At 36.0% G+C, this 17,621-nt stretch overlaps 1 protein-coding gene across 7 annotated transcripts in view; it reads right to left on the bottom strand.

Annotated features, from left to right (window-relative positions):
* LOC125061945 (serine/threonine-protein kinase mig-15) overlaps positions 1 to 17,621 on the bottom strand; it is a 43,329-nt gene that overhangs the window by 23,657 nt on the left and 2,051 nt on the right. For all 7 annotated transcript variants that reach the window (XM_047667581.1, XM_047667584.1, XM_047667585.1 and 4 more), the window contains exons 4-10: positions 11,502 to 11,678; positions 9,739 to 9,970; positions 6,125 to 6,253; positions 3,174 to 3,401; positions 2,728 to 2,801; positions 2,253 to 2,337; positions 931 to 1,054 (exon numbers count right to left, since the gene is read on the bottom strand). In XM_047667581.1, the coding sequence (XP_047523537.1) occupies positions 931 to 1,054; positions 2,253 to 2,337; positions 2,728 to 2,801; positions 3,174 to 3,401; positions 6,125 to 6,253; positions 9,739 to 9,970; positions 11,502 to 11,678 (1,049 nt within the window). The remainder of the gene's footprint in view (positions 1 to 930; positions 1,055 to 2,252; positions 2,338 to 2,727; positions 2,802 to 3,173; positions 3,402 to 6,124; positions 6,254 to 9,738; positions 9,971 to 11,501; positions 11,679 to 17,621) is intronic.

Here is a 17,621-nt window from a genome sequence, read left to right as displayed (position 1 = left end):
GTTGGCAACAAGAAAAAAAATTCTAAACTGTGTTCTAGTGTTAGCAACAAAAACAAAAAAAAATCTAAATTGTGTTCTAGAGTTGGCAACAAAAAAAATCTAAATTGTGTTCTAGTGTTAGCAACAACAACAAAAAACAATCTAAATTGTGTTCTAGTGTTAGCAACAACAACAAAAAACAATCTAAAATGTGTTCAAGTGTTGGCAACAAGAAAAAAAATTCTAAACTGTGTTCTAGTGTTAGCAACAAAAACAAAAAAAAATCTAAATTGTGTTCTAGAGTTGGCAACAAAAAAAATCTAAATTGTGTTCTAGTGTTAGCAACAACAACAAAAAACAATCTAAATTGTGTTCTAGTGTTAGCAACAACAACAAAAAACAATCTAAATTGTGTTCTAGTGTTAGCAACAACAACAAAAAACAATCTAAATTGTGTTCTAGTGTTAGCAACAACAACAAAAATAATTCCAAATGGTGTTCTAGTGTTGCCAACAGCAAAAAACTTTAGCACTTCTTTCCGCACAGACTAACATAAATATATTTTAACAGACTGCAAATGGTGAAATAAATTAAGAAAATTTCCTTACAAAGATCCATTTCAGTACAAAATAAAACTATTTTTTTATATACAAACACAATTATTTTGTATATTTAATTAGCACGCAAATTCAATGTCCAAATTTGCATATTTACCATGATTTTTAAATTATGAAATTTTACTCACACACACTATGTGATGTATGTATGTATTGAACATTGTTGAATTTTTGTTCTGAACACACTTTTTATTTTGTCTATCAATCTATTTTATGCAATAAATTTTCAATAAAAAATAAATTATAAATTAAAAAAAAAATGCTCCAGTTTAGACTTTTTTCTTAGCTAAGTGAGAAAAAAATATTTTTATTCATTCATTAGTGTATTCCATACCATGGGTTTGAACATGTGGTGCGAACCCCTCTGCGGGGGTTGCGGCCCACTGGCGGGCGGAGTCCCATTGTTGGAGCCCGAGCTGTTGGACGAGCCCGACGACTTCGGGGTAGGCGGAAGTGGCCTGGAATGATCACATATACCAACTACAATATATTCTATAGAAAAACTAGCTGACCCGGCAAACGTTTGTTTTGCCATGTATATTATTTCTAGGAAAATTTGTTTAGTTCAATAAAAATAATTATCTACAATAATAAAATAAGGGTTGATTGTAGAGGGGTAAAAATTAGGGGTTGTATGTATTTTTTATGTTGTATCATACAAAAATGAAATTTTGTTTGTGTAAAATATAAAAAAAATTTTTTTGAGGTGAACAGCCTTTATCGCTTAGGGGTTTGAATTATAGGGATGCATCGATACGCCTTTTTGCCGATACGATACCGATACCGATACTCTTATAGAAATATCGCCGATTCCTATACCGATACCGATACTAATGCTTATTGAATTCAAATTAAATTAAGGTAAAATATATCAAGTTTGGTTAAAGTTTTTAATTTTTATTATAAAATATAAACAGTCACAAACTTTTAATAAGATTAAAGGTTTAGTAAATAAAATCAAGAATTAAAAGTAATAGTTAAATTAAACTAAAATAAATAACTGTTAATAGTTAAAATTAACATTGATAAGATTTTTGTAATTCTGTATTTTATTTAATTTGGTATTGAAAAAATACTACGCGCGATAGCAGTTAAAAACCAACTAAAGTGTCTAGCGAAATGGAATACGCGGGGACTAAGCGGGTATGAGGGGCATAGATAGTCCGTGCCTCGTTTCCCACGCCCCAGATGCGCGTTTACATTACTTTTTTTAAAGCGCGAAATTTGAAAAGTATCGTAGTATCGGCAATTAAAATATCGTAAATACCCAAAGTATCGCCGATATATCGGTATCGGTATCGGATGCATCCCTAGTTTGAAATATAGATAGTAGCCAATTCTCAGACTTACTGAATATGCATACAAAATTTAATAAGAATCGGTCGAGCCGTTTCGGAGGAGAATGGAAACGAACATTTTGACACGAGAATTTTATATATATAGAGATTTAGACATCAGTGCGCAGGCGCCGATCAAAGAGATTGACATACTACAACTTGTAAGATGTCTATGATACTGCATGGTGTTGCTTCTAATAAAATGAATGACTTCGTGTTCTTTTCTTACATTATCTCTGACATATATATATGTGTAACTTAACTAATGTTAGGTTACATAACTCCGGTAAAAAAGTAATAGGGTTTGTCTATGACTTACCTATATCTGTTAGGCTGTTGTGCTTGTGGGTCTGGCACTACGATCAGTCTTTGAGGAATTGTTGGCCTCGCTGGAGGACCGGGTTCTGAAAAATCATTCAACAATATTAAATAAAACACATTTAAATTTTTTATTATCTACCCTCATATACAAAATGTTGTGTACCTTCAATTTTTATTTATTTTTGTACCTCAAGTTATTTTAGCTTTTATAGTCTATATAACGCATTATCTATTAAGCAAGTCATATGCTGATTAAAAAGTAAGATTTTAGAGAAAAAAAAAATACTATAACCCGATTTGAACACCTTCTGATCAATACAAAAGCAAACTTTTTCATTACATTTTTTTATTTTCGTCCAATTTTAAAATTCTATCCTTTTAAGTCAAATTTTGCGTTGTTCACCACAAATAATTATAATTAAATAATAAATTGTAGCAATGTCAAGTTTGTATGACCATAAACAGTAGAATACCTGGTATCTCTTCTCTCTCTTCCCGTTTACTGTTGCGTTTAGGCGGCGGCTGGGGTTGTTGTGCTTCCGCGGCTCTGAAAATGAAAAAAAATCATTGAAAAAACTGCACAAATATAATATACTAGTAGACTCGGCCAAGCGTTGCTGTGGCTAAGGTTTTTGTTATATTACATAGTAGTAGAAAGGTAGATAGCTTATGTGAAACGTTGGTACTTTTAATACAGCGCCATCTGTTAGAATTGTATCAAATAATAAACAAATATTTCAATAAAATAATATTGCGGGCATAAATTGAGATGTAAGCTATCCTATCTTTTAAGTTAGATCAAACTGCACACGGTGTGCAAATTTGATTAATATCGGTTCAGTAGTTTAAGAGTCCATAGCGGACAAACAACGTGACACGTAATTTATATATATTAAGATAGTATTCGCGGAAGATTTACCTTCCTTCCTGAATCTGCTGGAAATTCCTTCTCAAAGTGTCTCCACCTTGATGAGGAGCATTGTGCACTATAGAAGATGGCTCCCCCGCTATCGCGTTGTCTTCTTCTTCTCCCTCTGAGCCCGAATACTTGTAGTCTTCTCGCACAGAGTTGTCCTGCTTGCGCTTCTTGCATCGATCTATGTGATCCTTCAGCTGTATCCGAACTTGGCGTTCTGTGGGTTGATCTCTGGAATATATTTTTAATTATTTTTTCACTGCTTACGTCAAAATACCCTTGTATAATAAAAAAACTTTAGAGGTTTCAAGGGACACCCGGATGGAACGAAATTCCTTTCGATTAATTTATGTGTTAATTGGTATCATAACAGTATGATAGATTTTCTCGACACCAATCTTACGACGAAAAAAAAAAGCCAACATCACGAGGTGTTCCCAGGCGGTCACCCATCCAAGTACTGACCTCGCCCGACGTTGCTTAACTTCGGTGATCGGACGAGAACCGGTGTATTACAATAGCAAATAGCAAAAAAGTGTCGTGACAACTTTTCGTAAGAATTTTTTCCGTCTAGCCCCCTTTCACAACGCGCGATAAGGAACTTCGTTCCAATTATAAAAACGTATTATTTTATTACAGAGGTTTTTCACGGAACATGCCCATAGACACCCAAGCCAAGAGTTTCCGCTGTGGCGAACAATAATACCACTCCTCTTTTCCACCGCGTCGGCGATTTTACCGCCATGTGTGACGTCACGGGCGCGGTGGGTGGAGCCTGGAGCTAGTGGCAACGTGACGGTGCGATATGGACTATCGAACTTGGAACCTGTACGCACGTTTTACCCCTTGCATATTATAATTAATTTATCGTTATCTTTACGCTTTCTCTTTTCTTATTTGCTTTCATCTCATTTCGTATATAACTTTGTTTCTTCTGTGCTAATTTCAATATAAGTATTTAAGATGCCAAGCCTAGCCAAGAATCTTTTAATATATGGTGCACGCGTCACGCGCACCTATACCGCTCTTTAAGAGCTGTTATAGCTGTATCGGAATTTAAAGTAGGGCGAACAAGACCATTACTTCATTTTCTTCTACTGTCTGTAATTATACCGTTACAGGCGCTCATCAAACGCAGAATTTCCTAAACGACTTTTCCTCTCAAATTCTTTTTTATTGAAGTATTTTTTAGTTAGCTTTCATTTCCAAATTGTATTCTTTATTTCACTTCAATCATTGACGTTTATACAAGCTGTTGCTGTGTTTATATGTTTGAGGAGAAAATATTGTTACGTTTCTGATATTTCATTTTGATACAATTTTTTTTACCATGTGATGTCAGAATTATTAATTACCTACTAAGTAATGAATGATGATGTCACAATTCTTCAAGTGCATTCAGTTTATTTGACTGATACCCGTGTTTAATTCCTAACTCTATGGACATAGAACGGTCTACTATAAAGCAGACCAATCAGGGACAGCCTTCGGACAGTTAACAATTTGACAATTTCAAGATTGTAATTTGACGTTTTCACTTCGATAGATTACAATCTACCGAATAATATTACGTTAAATTGTAAGCAGTACGTTGAGTTGACAATCTTTCGACAGTTTACAATCTCGCGAGATACATTACAATTTTACGGTAACATATATATACAGTCTATATGCAGTAGTGTGTATATATATATGCAGTAGTATGATTAAACGAATTTGAAATAAATTCGTAAATTTTTGTATTTAATGGAAATAAATGTTTATTCAATAAATAGTCATCTTTATCTGGAAAAAAAATCTATAATATTTAGTTCCTATCACAATCTGTTCTTTTCTGCATATTACTTTTACAATATAATGCCAGGCGTCCCGTGACGGCTCACATTTTTTATTAAATTATCAATCACTATTATGTTTGGATACAAAGACTCGGACGCATAGGCCAATCGAGTGGAAGAGAGATAGATGCGGCGCAAGCGTACAATGAGCGTAACGGGACAATCAGTCATTTTGTCACGTCGAAATTGCCTCTTAGAAAAACACTATACATTAATCTCTAATGTATAAATCCAGATTTTTTTGGGGGCCTCATAGCCTAGCGGTCTTATTAAGTGGCAGCTAGGTGAGGGGTACCGGGTTCGATTCCCGGTTCGAGGGCAAGTTTTAATTTAATTTAAATTTGTTCTCGGCCTTTGCGAGGGTTGTGCGGTACCGGGCGAGTGCCTAAACCGTACATGGAGGACATGATCGAATTTCTAATAGACCACAAGCCCATGAACAAAAAATACCTGTGAAATGACCCAACGTGAATTACGCTTAGAAGGCTGTTACTATATCTGAAAATAGCTCTGAGCACTATGCCGTCATTTCTGAGCGGTACATGTGAGTACGTGAGTGAATGGACTTTCTCAGGTACAATGGGGGAATTTCGACTAATTATTAATGTACGGCTTTGTTATAAGTGTATAGATGATTAAAAATAAATGTCGAAAAACCTAGTGCCGTACAAAAGTGATGGTGCCGGAAGTCGGTGCAAATTTTTAATTCGACGACAGTTGCAGAAGCAATATAGGTCATTTATTACTGTACGGCATTTGTGTGATTCCTTTTGGACACATATACAGATACTTTACCCGTAAACGCCGTACATATTCCCAGCGGAGCGGTCGAAAGCCAAGGGTCGCAACATATGTCTGATTAGCATATAGGTGATGATGATATGAAACAACATAAAATTAAATGATCTTGAGAGTACTTCACAAATAGATAACATTTTCCGTATTCTAGCCTTCTAAGCGTAATTCACGTTGGGTCATTTCACAGGTATTTTTTGTTCATGGGCTTGTGGTCTATAAGGCAAAAAGCACGAATGATAAAATTCTCATACTTGACGTTGGCTAATGCACAAACCGTGCCAGAGCCATAAAGAAAAAAAAACCAGATTTTTGACTCACCTGATGAATGGGTGTTTGAGCAGCTGTTCGGTGTAAGGCCTCTGATGGTAATCCTTCACGAGCACGGTCTCGATGAAGCTGTGGAACTTCTTCGCCCACTTCTTGGACTTTAAACGAGGTGGTGGATTCCTGGATAAGCAAAAATTTATTTTAGTACCCACAATTTATGAAAATTATTAATATTTTTTGAAGTGAAACTTCTTTATCGGGGTTGGAAAAAAATTTAGTGTAACATTTTTTCGTTACGCGTCACATTTTTCCGTTACGCGCCATTTTTTGAAGTGAAACTTCTTTATCGACGTATGGGAGAAATTTTGTAGCAGGTTACGCGCCATGTTGCTTTTTGAAGTCAAACTTCTTTATCGGCGTTGGAAAAAAATTTACACACATTTGTCACATTTTTCGGTTACGCGCCATCTTTTTCTTGTCCCTACCACGGTAAATCCGAAGAGATTCGAAGCCATTAGAAACAAAAATATATAATAACGATAACAATGATAGTAATACTAATAATTCTATTACAATTAATGAAATTCTGTAATAATCTTAGTAGTACATTGTAGTACAGTAATAAGTTAAAATGAAATAATTGTATTTGTATTCATGTCTATGATAATAAAAGACTTTTGTTAAACTTTATCAAATTTAACTTTATTTAACCAATTTCTGTAAAGTTGCATATTTTAGATAATTTTTCGAAAAATAAGGTAATAAAGAAATTTCACTTCTTACGTTTGTACACCTAGTACACGCACACATTTTTTTTTTAGAGCAGTGTTGGCCTAGTGGCTTCAGCTTGCGACTCTGAGGTCATGGATTCGATCCCCGGCTGTGCATCAATAGACTTTCTATGTGCGCATTTAACATTCACTTAAAGGAAAACATCAAGAGAAAACCGGCTTCCTACCCAAAAGTCGACGGCGTGTGTCAGGCACAGGAGGCTAATCACCTACTTGCCTATTAGACAAATGACCAATAAACAGATACAGAAATCTGAGGCCCAGACCTAAAAAGGTGATACTGTTTTATTTTTAAAAACAATGTACTTTTATTGGTGCAAGCAATATTTGTATTACGTTTAAATACGTATATTAAAAAAAATATGACCAATACATTGCCAAATACTATATATATATTAAACATCGTACCGCCTAAAAGTCGATTCTTTATTTTTTTTAATACTTAATCCACTATTCGGGACACCGGTCTAGCTAGTAAGATAAAAAAAAGAAAGTTGATAAGATAACAAATACATTATGTCAAAAAATAAAAATTTACCTTTCCGGAACCCCTCCACTAACATTTGAACTTTATGATATGGTATTAAAGTTCAAATTGACTTTTATGTATTATTACGAATATTTTGTATGGTAATATAGAAAAGTGTTGTTTTTAGACTTTTTCACTCATTTTTTTTTAATTTTTCTCTCCGTAAGAACCATCCTCGTACTTCAAGGTATATTATTAAAAAAAATCAGACAAATCGGTCAAGCCGTTTTCATGTTATGTCGTGACAACGGAAAACGGGTTTCATTTATATATATAGATATTGCTATAGCAATCTTTACTATTGGGTTTAATGGTGATTTATATAGATTTGTATCTGTTTTTGAAGTAAAACTTCTTTACGCAACGAAGATGTGCAGCGTTATTGTCGAAGAAAAGAGAGAGTGGAAAATGGCGAACGTAGCATGAAGCAAATGGCCATGGAGAGAGAGAGAGAGAGAGAGAGAGAGAGAGATAGAGATAGAGAGAGAGATAGAGAGATAGAGAGAGAGATAGAGAGATAGAGAGAGAGATAGAGAGATAGAGAGAGAGAGAGAGAGAGAGAGTATAAGGGAGATCGAGAAAAAATACACGCTAGTAGTTACATATTAGAGCTTTAGATGGCAATTCTGTCGCATAAAACGTCAAAAAACGTAAAAAAAACGTCTTGTGCAGTAAACGCAGATTTATTTTTTAATTTATTTTATTAGCATGTATACAGTGTGAATATAGATATACAACTACATCGAATGATCATATACTGGTACATGATCATCTATTGGGGCTTTTACCTTAGTAATAATTAATTAATTAATACAAGTTTCACTTCTGACATGTGTACTTTACACACTTTTTTATAGAACAGGGGGCAAACGGGCAGGAGGCTTACCTGATGACAGGTGATACCGCCGCCCATGGGCAAGCCAGAAGGTTCTCGAATTGGTACGCTTTTGAAGGACTCTAAGTCGAATTGGTTCGGAAATACTTTAGTGGGCAGCTGGTTCTACATAGTGTACGGCAAAAACTGTCTTAATAAACGCTCAGTTGTCGGAAGAACGTCGAGGTGATACGGATGGTATTTCGTTTTCTGCCTTGACGTGAGATGAAACTTCAAAAAGTCAAAAATCATTCATTCATGTACATTGTATTGGTATGTTATCTAAAGCTGGCGGCTTCAACACATTTACACTTTGTGCTTGTGTAGTCTGTGAATAAGCGCGAGGCGTGATGTCAAACTGAAATACAATCACAAATAGATCATGAAAAGACTGTCCGTCTCTCTCGCGCTCGGTCAAGCTTATGAGTATAAAAGTGACAGTTATTGTTTTGCTTTTGCTACTGATTATGTTGATCTTTACTTTACATGTTGATCTGAGACATGAGAATCTTGTGAAATGGTGTACATGTTTTTAATTATTTTAAGCAGTTTAATGAAAAAAAAAAAATATTTTTAATTTGACATCAGATGCGACTGGGGTTTCTAAGAGGAGTATTGAAAGAATTGTTAGTAAAAGTGTAGTATGTCGAAAAATGAAAAATTATTTACACAAACTACTCTTTTACGTTCTTGGTCGGGCTTAGAACTTTTGGATCCACCCTCGTATGCACCTAATATTTATATGTATTTGACACATTTTTATTTATTTTACAACCCACCTAAAACCAGAGTAGACTCAAATATATAGCTTGGCAAAAAAAGTCATATTTTTAAACATACTGTATAGTGAAATTGCATTAGTGTGAGTACTGTGAAGGCGCCAGCTTTCGATAACCGACCTATACACTTATGAACGTCAAAAAAGAAATATACATTAAATGCTTCTAATTTTACATTGACCGCCAGTTCTCAAATCAAGGGCGTAGAGATCGGAAGAAAAGAACTGGAAATAAACTCTCCGCCACTCTTTTGAATCGCCAAGTTTTTGTTTTACACAAAGTTTGTAAGGAGCTGCAACCATTACACCATGTTCCACATGACATTTATATAATACTAGCTGACCTGGCAAACGTCGTTTTGCCATGTATATCATTTATAATAAAAAATAGGGGTTGATCGTAGAGGGGTGAAAATTAGGGGTTGTATATATTTTTTAATGCTGTATCATAAAAAAATAGAAATTAAAAATGTTGTCTAAAAAATAAAAATAAAAATCTAGGGGTGGACTACCCCTAACATTTAGGGGGATGAAAAATAGATGTTGGCCGATTCTCATAGATACCGGATAAGCACAAAAAATTTCATCAAAATCGGTCAAGCCGTTTCGGAGGAGTATGGCAACGAAAACACGAGAATTTTATATATTAGATATTAGTCCGAACATCATAAAAATACACATTTGAACACAAACCTCGGAATGAGGAACAGAGCCCTCATGGGATGCAAGTCACACAACGGGGGCTGACTCTCCGCCATCTCCAACGCCGTGATGCCCAAAGACCAGAGATCAGACCGATTGTCGTACGTGGCTTCTGGGTTCTCATCACAGGCGATGACCTCCGGAGCCATCCAATACGGCGTACCGATGAACGTGTTCCGCCTCCCGATGGTTCTGTCCAATTGGGCTGATACTCCAAAGTCCACTGAAATTTTTTCAATTTTGATTAAAGAGACTGGCTGATAGACACCCATTTTAGTTCTTGCCGGCCTTTGAACGAGGACTACGCTCCATAAAACCGACATTTTAATGCCATTAGTCTCGCACGTGCATTGCCGACATTTTAGTGCTTAAAGGCTCGCACTTGTGTTGCCGACATTTTAATGCCATAAGTCTCGCACTTGCGTTGCCGACATTTTACTGCCATAATTCTCGCACTTGCGTTGCCGACATTTTACGGCCATAAGTCTCGCAAATGCGTTGACGGCTTCTTACTGCCTGAAGTCACGCACTTGCGTTGCCGACATTTTACGGCCATAAGTCTCGCAAATGCGTTGACGGCTTTTTACTGCCTGAAGTCTCGCACTTGTGTTGCCGACATTTTACTGCCATAAGTCTCGCACTTGCGTTGCCGACATTTTAATGCCATAAGTCTCGCACTTGCGTTGCCGACATTTTACTGCCTAAAGGCTCGCAAGTGCGTTGACGGCTTCTTACTGCCAGAAGGTTCGCAAATTCGTCACCGGCCTTTTACTGCCATAAGTCTCGCACTTGTGTTGCCGACATTTTACTGCCATAATTCTCGCACTTGTGTTGCCGACATTTTAATGCCATAAGTCTCGCACGTGCGTTGCCGACATTTTAGTGCTTAAAGGCTCGCACTTGTGTTGCCGACATTTTAATGCCATAAGTCTCGCACTTGCGTTGCCGACATTTTAATGCCATAAGTCTCGCACTTGCGTTGCCGACATTTTAATGCCATAAGTCTCGCACTTGCGTTGCCGACATTTTAATGCCATAAGTCTCGCACTTGCGTTGCCGACATTTTAATGCCATAAGTCTCGCACTTGCGTTGCCGACATTTTAATGCCATAAGTCTCGCACTTGCGTTGCCGACATTTTAATGCCATAAGTCTCGCACTTGCGTTGCCGACATTTTAATGCCATAAGTCTCGCACTTGCGTTGCCGACATTTTACTGCCATAAGTCTCGCACTTGCGTTGCCGACATTTTACTGCCATAATTCTCGCACTTGCGTTGCCGACATTTTAATGCCATAAGTCTCGCACTTGCGTTGCCGACATTTTACTGCCATAATTCTCGCACTTGCGTTGCCGACATTTTACTGCCAGAAGGTTCGCAAGTGCGTTGACGGCTTTTTACTGCCACAAGGTTCGCAAATGCGTCGCCGGCCTTTTACTGCCATAAGTCTCGCAAGCGCGTTGCTAGCCCTTTACTGTCAGAAGGCTCGCAAGTGCGTTGCTAGCCCTTTACTGTCAGAAGGCTCGCAAGTGCGTTGACGACTTTTTACTGCCATAAGTCTCGCAAGTGCGTTGCTAGCCCTTTACTGTCAGAAGGCTCGCAAGTGCGTTGACGACTTTTTACTGCTTAAAGGCTCGCACGTGCGTTGTTAGCCCTTTACTGTCAGAAGGTTCGCAAATGCGTCGCCGGCCTTTACTGCCAGTTTTCAAACCTACGACAGACGAGAACTGATAATGAACTCTCTGGAAACTCACCTAACTTAACTTCAGCGTTGTCAGTCAATAAAACATTTTGTCCCTTAATATCACGATGTATGACTTTGTTTGAATGCAGATAGCTCAGCCCTCGGAGGATTTCTCTACATATATATGATATCCATTCTTCCTTTAGTGACTGCCCCTTCGTAGACTTCACCAAGTCAGTCACCGATCCTGAAAAATTAAATAACAATATGAGTTTCCATTTGTATAAGATATTAGGTCCTTACATATGAAATTGGCGTATTTCGTACTGGCCACTTTAATCACGATGTTCTCCTCTTTGGTAGGGAATTCCAAATTCAAAGTTTGTACAGCTATTTATAGGTATGTTATCTAAAGCTGGCGGCTTCAACACATTCACACTTTGTGCTTGTGTAGTGTCTGTGAATAAGCGCGAGGCGTGATGTCAAACTGAAATACAATCACAAATACATCACTAAAAGACTGTCCGTCTCTCTCGCGCTCGGTCAAGCTTATGAGTATAAAAGAGACAGTTATTGTTTTGCTTTTGCTACTGTTTATGTTGATCTTTACTGTTTATGTTGATCTTTACTGTATATATCGACGTAGGAAAGCATATTTGCTGTAAGTAGACATATTGCAATTGTTCACCAGAGCCAAAAAACTTAATTAATTTCGGAAAAAAATTAATAGTGTCGAACCTATCCATGATATTGCTACCATATTTGAAACATATATTTATTTAACTGCCAGTCACCATTTGCAATGTAAACTTTTTATCCAAAGTTACTATAAGTACGTTTTTGGCTAGTTACAGCAAACAGTTTTTTAAATCACGAACCTTTAAAACGCTGTAACTAAGGAAGAAAAATGTACGCGCGGAAATATTATCAATTTACAGGCGGTAAATATGCTGTATGCAGTAAATTTATGTATTTGGGTACTTTCAATTGCAATTCAAGATGTAAGATTAGTTTATAATTATGATTAGATCTAGAAATGCAGTGGGTCATTTGGTAATGTAATGTTTGCTTGAAATAAAATGTCGTAAATGGTAAAAAAAAAACTGCTGTAAGTAAACGAATATAAAAATCACACGCCGCAGAATAGCTGTAAGTAGCGTTAAGTTTTTAAATGGGAAGAAGTAAGTATTTGTAAAGAAAAAAATGCAGTTTTTCTTGTGCTGTAAGTACAAATTGTCTAAAATGACTGGATTTTGGTCTACATACAGCATTTAATCTTGCTAAAAAAAATATAAGTACGGGCGTTTTCAACGGCGTATGTAATTTTTTTTTCATCGTAGAAGCACAGGACCCGGGACATTCGATGCGGTTTTTTTTTCTGATTCTAATGGCAGTAAAAAGTCACTTTAGGTATTTTGTCTACTTACAGCAAATATGCTTTCCTACGTCGATATGTTGATCTTTATTCAAACATGGTGAACAATGTTTTTAATTATTTTAAGCATCTTAATAAAAACAGTTTAATGATAAAATGTTATTTTTAATTTGACATCAGATGCAACTGGGGTTTCTAAGAGGAGTATTGAAAGAATTGTTAGTGAAGTAAAAGTGAAGTGTGTTGAGCTAGATGGAGCTTATGTCGAAAAATTAAAAATTATTTACACAAACTACTCTTTTACGTTCTTGGTCGGGCTTAGAACTTTTGGATCTACCCTCGTATGCACATAATATTTATATGTATTTGACACATTTTTATTTATTTACAACCTACCCAACCTTACTAAAACCAGAGTAGACTAAAATATATAGCTTGGCAAAAAAGTCATATTTTTAAACATACTGTATAGTGAAATTGCATTAGTGTGAGTACTGTGAACGCGCCAGCTTTCTATAACCGACCTATACTCATGTATTTGTGCTTCGATGACCGTCATTCATTTGTTTTTTTCTGTATGCGTCACTCATTTTACAAAATAGAAAACTTAAAGTATCGCATTATTTACGAGTACGAGTTCCGCCGTGGCACTAGTGCTGCGGAAACGACTCGAAGGTTGAATAATGTGTATGGCGGTCATGTTGCAAAAGAAAACACAGTTCGTTTTTCGTTCCAACGTTTTCGTTCTGGAAATTTCGACCTGCAGAACAAGCCCCGTGGACGGCCTGAGACCCAAGTTGATAATGAAGTATTGAAGGCTATTGTGGAAGCGGATCCATCGCAAACCACGTCCGAGTTAGCTGCAGGCTGCGGTGTTAGTGATAAAACTGTTTTAATTCACTTGAAGCAAATTGGGAAGATTAATGTAAGGACCTAATATTTTCAGCACACACCACATACACACCCTCACCTTTACACCATCACACAACACAGCCAAGGTATAACATAGTTTAATGATTTATAATTGTTTAGTCAAGCCACATTTTATATACCTAATAGAATTATGGGGTACAGCATGCAAAAACAAAATTTCTTAGATACAAACACTACAAAATAAAGTAATAAAATCACTATTTTTTAACACCAACAAATAAAATCTACCAAGAAACCAATGATTAGTTATGACGATTAAACAACTATATGTTTATAGCACCTGTATCCTTATTAAAAAAAAAAAACTCTCTACATAGTAACTTATCATTTAATAAAAATACACCACTAGTATTGCGTGTGCAATACTCTACAATATTTTTTATGGCTCTGGCACGATTTGTGCATTAGCCAGCGTCAAGTATATAGGATTTTTTTACAATTCGTGCTTGTCTTTAGAAATTCGACAGTGTTCCTCAATGTACGGTTTAAGCACTCGCCCGGTACCGCACAACCCTCCCAAAGGCCGAGAATAAATTTAAATTAAAACTTGTCGATGCGATCAGTGGTTTAGGCGTGAAGGAGCCTCAAACCATTTTTCTTAAATATATATAGATTAAATTTCTCATGTAAATAAAAAATAATTTTTGTTATAAGAAATAAAGTTCTTTAAACATTAAATGTATTTAATAATTTCTATACATTTCTCCTTTCGTAAATGTATGTATTTTATTTATTTATTTACACTTCGTTGCAAATAAAAGAAACACAATACATAAAAATTATAAGGGATGCAACGGGCGGCCTTATCGCTAATAAGCGATCTCTTCCAGGCAACCCTAGTTAAGAGAAAAAAAAAGAAAAAAAAGAAACATGCGTGCGAGAAGTGCAGAATCCTTAATCTAAAGTAATACAAAAAATCTACAAATACATGAACAGCGAATAGTGATGTAAAAGGAAACATAAGAATTATACAAGTCACGATTGATGAGGATAGGATAATATCTCTTGTATGATCCGATGTATTCCATATCTTTAGCATAACTTTTTTTTGTTAATTTATGTTAGGTGTATGATTATGAATAAATGAATATCCACACTCCTTGCAGAAATCTTCGGCGCCGTGAGATCGGTCCGTGAAACCTGCGAAGTGCCAAAGAGATTTCTGTGCTTCTGGAAGGAGCTAGGCTTGCTTAGTTACCCAGGACCTTACGCACAACGGACCTAGTGAGAGTCTAAGTGCGGAAACTGAGTCCAACATACCATACCATCCATTCCATACTATAACTCAAAAATCTTTGCATGTTCTAAGAAACGATTATCAATTTAGATGTTTTTAGTTACTTTTTTTGCCACCTATTACATAAAAACAAAAAAATGATGTAGATTGATTATGTTTGGTTAATACATTATACACTTTTTGATGTAATTAAAGAATTTACTGCATAGTTTATTAACTCTTTAACTAGATATTTTAAATAATCATCAGACAGTTTAATGTAAACTTTTTTAGTATTAAGCATAAAATTTAAATGTTATTATTAAATTTTGAAAAAAATTAAATCTGTGGTAACTAAATGTTTCATCCATCAATTATCGATATACCAATTATATAAAAAAGTATACTTTAATTATTATTATGCCCACAATACAATTATAGCAAAGGCAACCCAAAAAAAAGAACTGCCAAAATGAAAGGATTCCTAATTTCCTATACTTTGATAGCTATTCAATACACGTAATAGACATGTTACATCCCAACAAAAATAATTCGTAGTAAAAAGTTACAATTGTTAAAGAAAGAAACAAAGTCATATAAATAATAAGAAATACTCAACAGCAACGAGAGGGAAATGGGGGGGGGGGGGTGTTGGTCTTAGTGGGGCATAATCTATGTCAGGGAATATCCTCCATTAAAAAGCTAAGCATACCGAAGAGCACGCCTAGGCAATGGAGCTAGGCTATCAGGGGCGCACCGAAAGTTCGTCATACACGTCCACGCCATCTTTATCATCTTGACGACTCATTGGTCTAGTGGCCCCTGACTGCGAATCCATGGGCCCCGGGTTCGACCCCCGGCTGAGACGAACATCTAGACTCTATTGAATAGAGTGCAGACAAATTCCAAACATATTTACATAGACAAACAGAATCCTCCTAACTGGCAGAGAGCAGCACTAAGCAACGCCAAAAGGAAAAAAAGTTTCCTCACCATCTCCAGACCTTCCAGTAGATCAGGAAGCAAATTATGATGTAGAACAAACTAAAAAGATATCTAAACCTCCACCTATAATCCTATATGGTATTGAAGACCAAGCCAAACTTACCGAACTCCTGGAATGTGCCGTAAACAAAACCGACCTTCGTCTACGAAATAATCAACCAAAACCAGCTGTGCATAAATTGCAGAATGAGCTTAATATGCCCATGGTAAAAGAAGAAATAATCACACATGGGTATTACAACAAACTAAGACTTCAAAAGCACCCCAATCAGCTAGGGGGCCATCCAAAAAGTACGTCACACGTTAATGTGGAGGGAGGGTATCACCGAAGTGTGACATCGTGTGACAAGGGGCATGGGGGGGGGGGTCAACAATTTTGTGACGTCACATGTTAAAATTTAAAATACTAAAACGCAAAGTTTGGATGGGAATTAAAAAATTTACGAACTTGATCTATATTTATTAATAATTTGGCATTCTCGCTATGCGATAATCTCTCATGCAACGTCATTTAACTCCTAGAGCGACGTTGTAATGCAAGTGAGACACTCAAATTCACGAGAATTTTGAATGGTAAGGATTTCAAGATAAATTTAAAAAATGTGTGACGTCACATCAGGAGGGGGGGTTATAAAAATGTGACAACCTGTGACAAGGACGGGGGGAGGGGTTCAAAAGTCCTAAAATTCGTGTGACGTACTTTATGGATGGCCCCTAGCAGGACAGGTCATTGAACTTTTCTCAACTATAATTAACATTAATTAACTTATATGAGATATGTATCATTGTAAACTCTTTAAGTGTTCAGGTATTAATATTATAGACAATGGGACAGCCACTGATAAATGTCTGCCATTCTTTTGACTATGTAAACATTATCAAATCATTGGTGCTACTATCTTATATGATTCTAATATCATAAAATAAAAATCTCTTGAAAGTCTAATATTATTTTCTATTTTAATTACCACATATTCAAGTTTTTTTGAAGTGAAACTTCTTTATCGGGGTTGGAAAAAAATTTAATGTAACATTTTTGCGTTACGCGTCACATTTTTCCGTTACGCGCCATCTATTGAAGTGAAACTTCTTTATCGACGTATGGGAGAAATTTTGTAGCAGGTTACGCGCCATGTTGCTTTTTGAAGTCAAACTTCTTTATCGGCGTTGGAAAAAAATTTACACACATTTGTCACATTTTTCGGTTACGCGCCATCTTTTTCTTGTCCCTACCACGGTTGATCCGAAGAGATTCGAAGCCATTAGTAACAAAAATATATAATAACGATAACAATGATAGTAATACCAATAATTCTATTACAATTAATGAAATTCTGTAATAATCTTAGTACTACATAGTAGTAAAGTAATAAGTTAAAATGAAATAATTGTATTTGTATTCATGTCTATGATAATAAAAGCCTTTTGTTAAACTTAATCTAATTTAATTTTATTTAACCAATTTCTGTAAAGTTGCATATAGTAGATAATTTTTCGAAAAATAAGGTCATAAAGAAGTTTCACTTCTTATGTGTGTATACCTAGTACACGCACACATTTTTATTTTATATAGAGCCAACTGGCAGGAGACTGATGTTAACTGATACAGCCCACAGACACTCAATATGAGGTTTCAAGGGTGTGTTGGCGGACTTGTAAGA

This window comes from Pieris napi, chromosome 24 (assembly GCF_905475465.1).
Source record: "Pieris napi chromosome 24, ilPieNapi1.2, whole genome shotgun sequence".
Taxonomy (NCBI): domain Eukaryota; kingdom Metazoa; phylum Arthropoda; class Insecta; order Lepidoptera; family Pieridae; genus Pieris; species Pieris napi.
The sequence above is the reverse complement of the archived record's forward strand: the minus strand, read 5'-3'. Positions and strand labels throughout refer to the sequence as shown.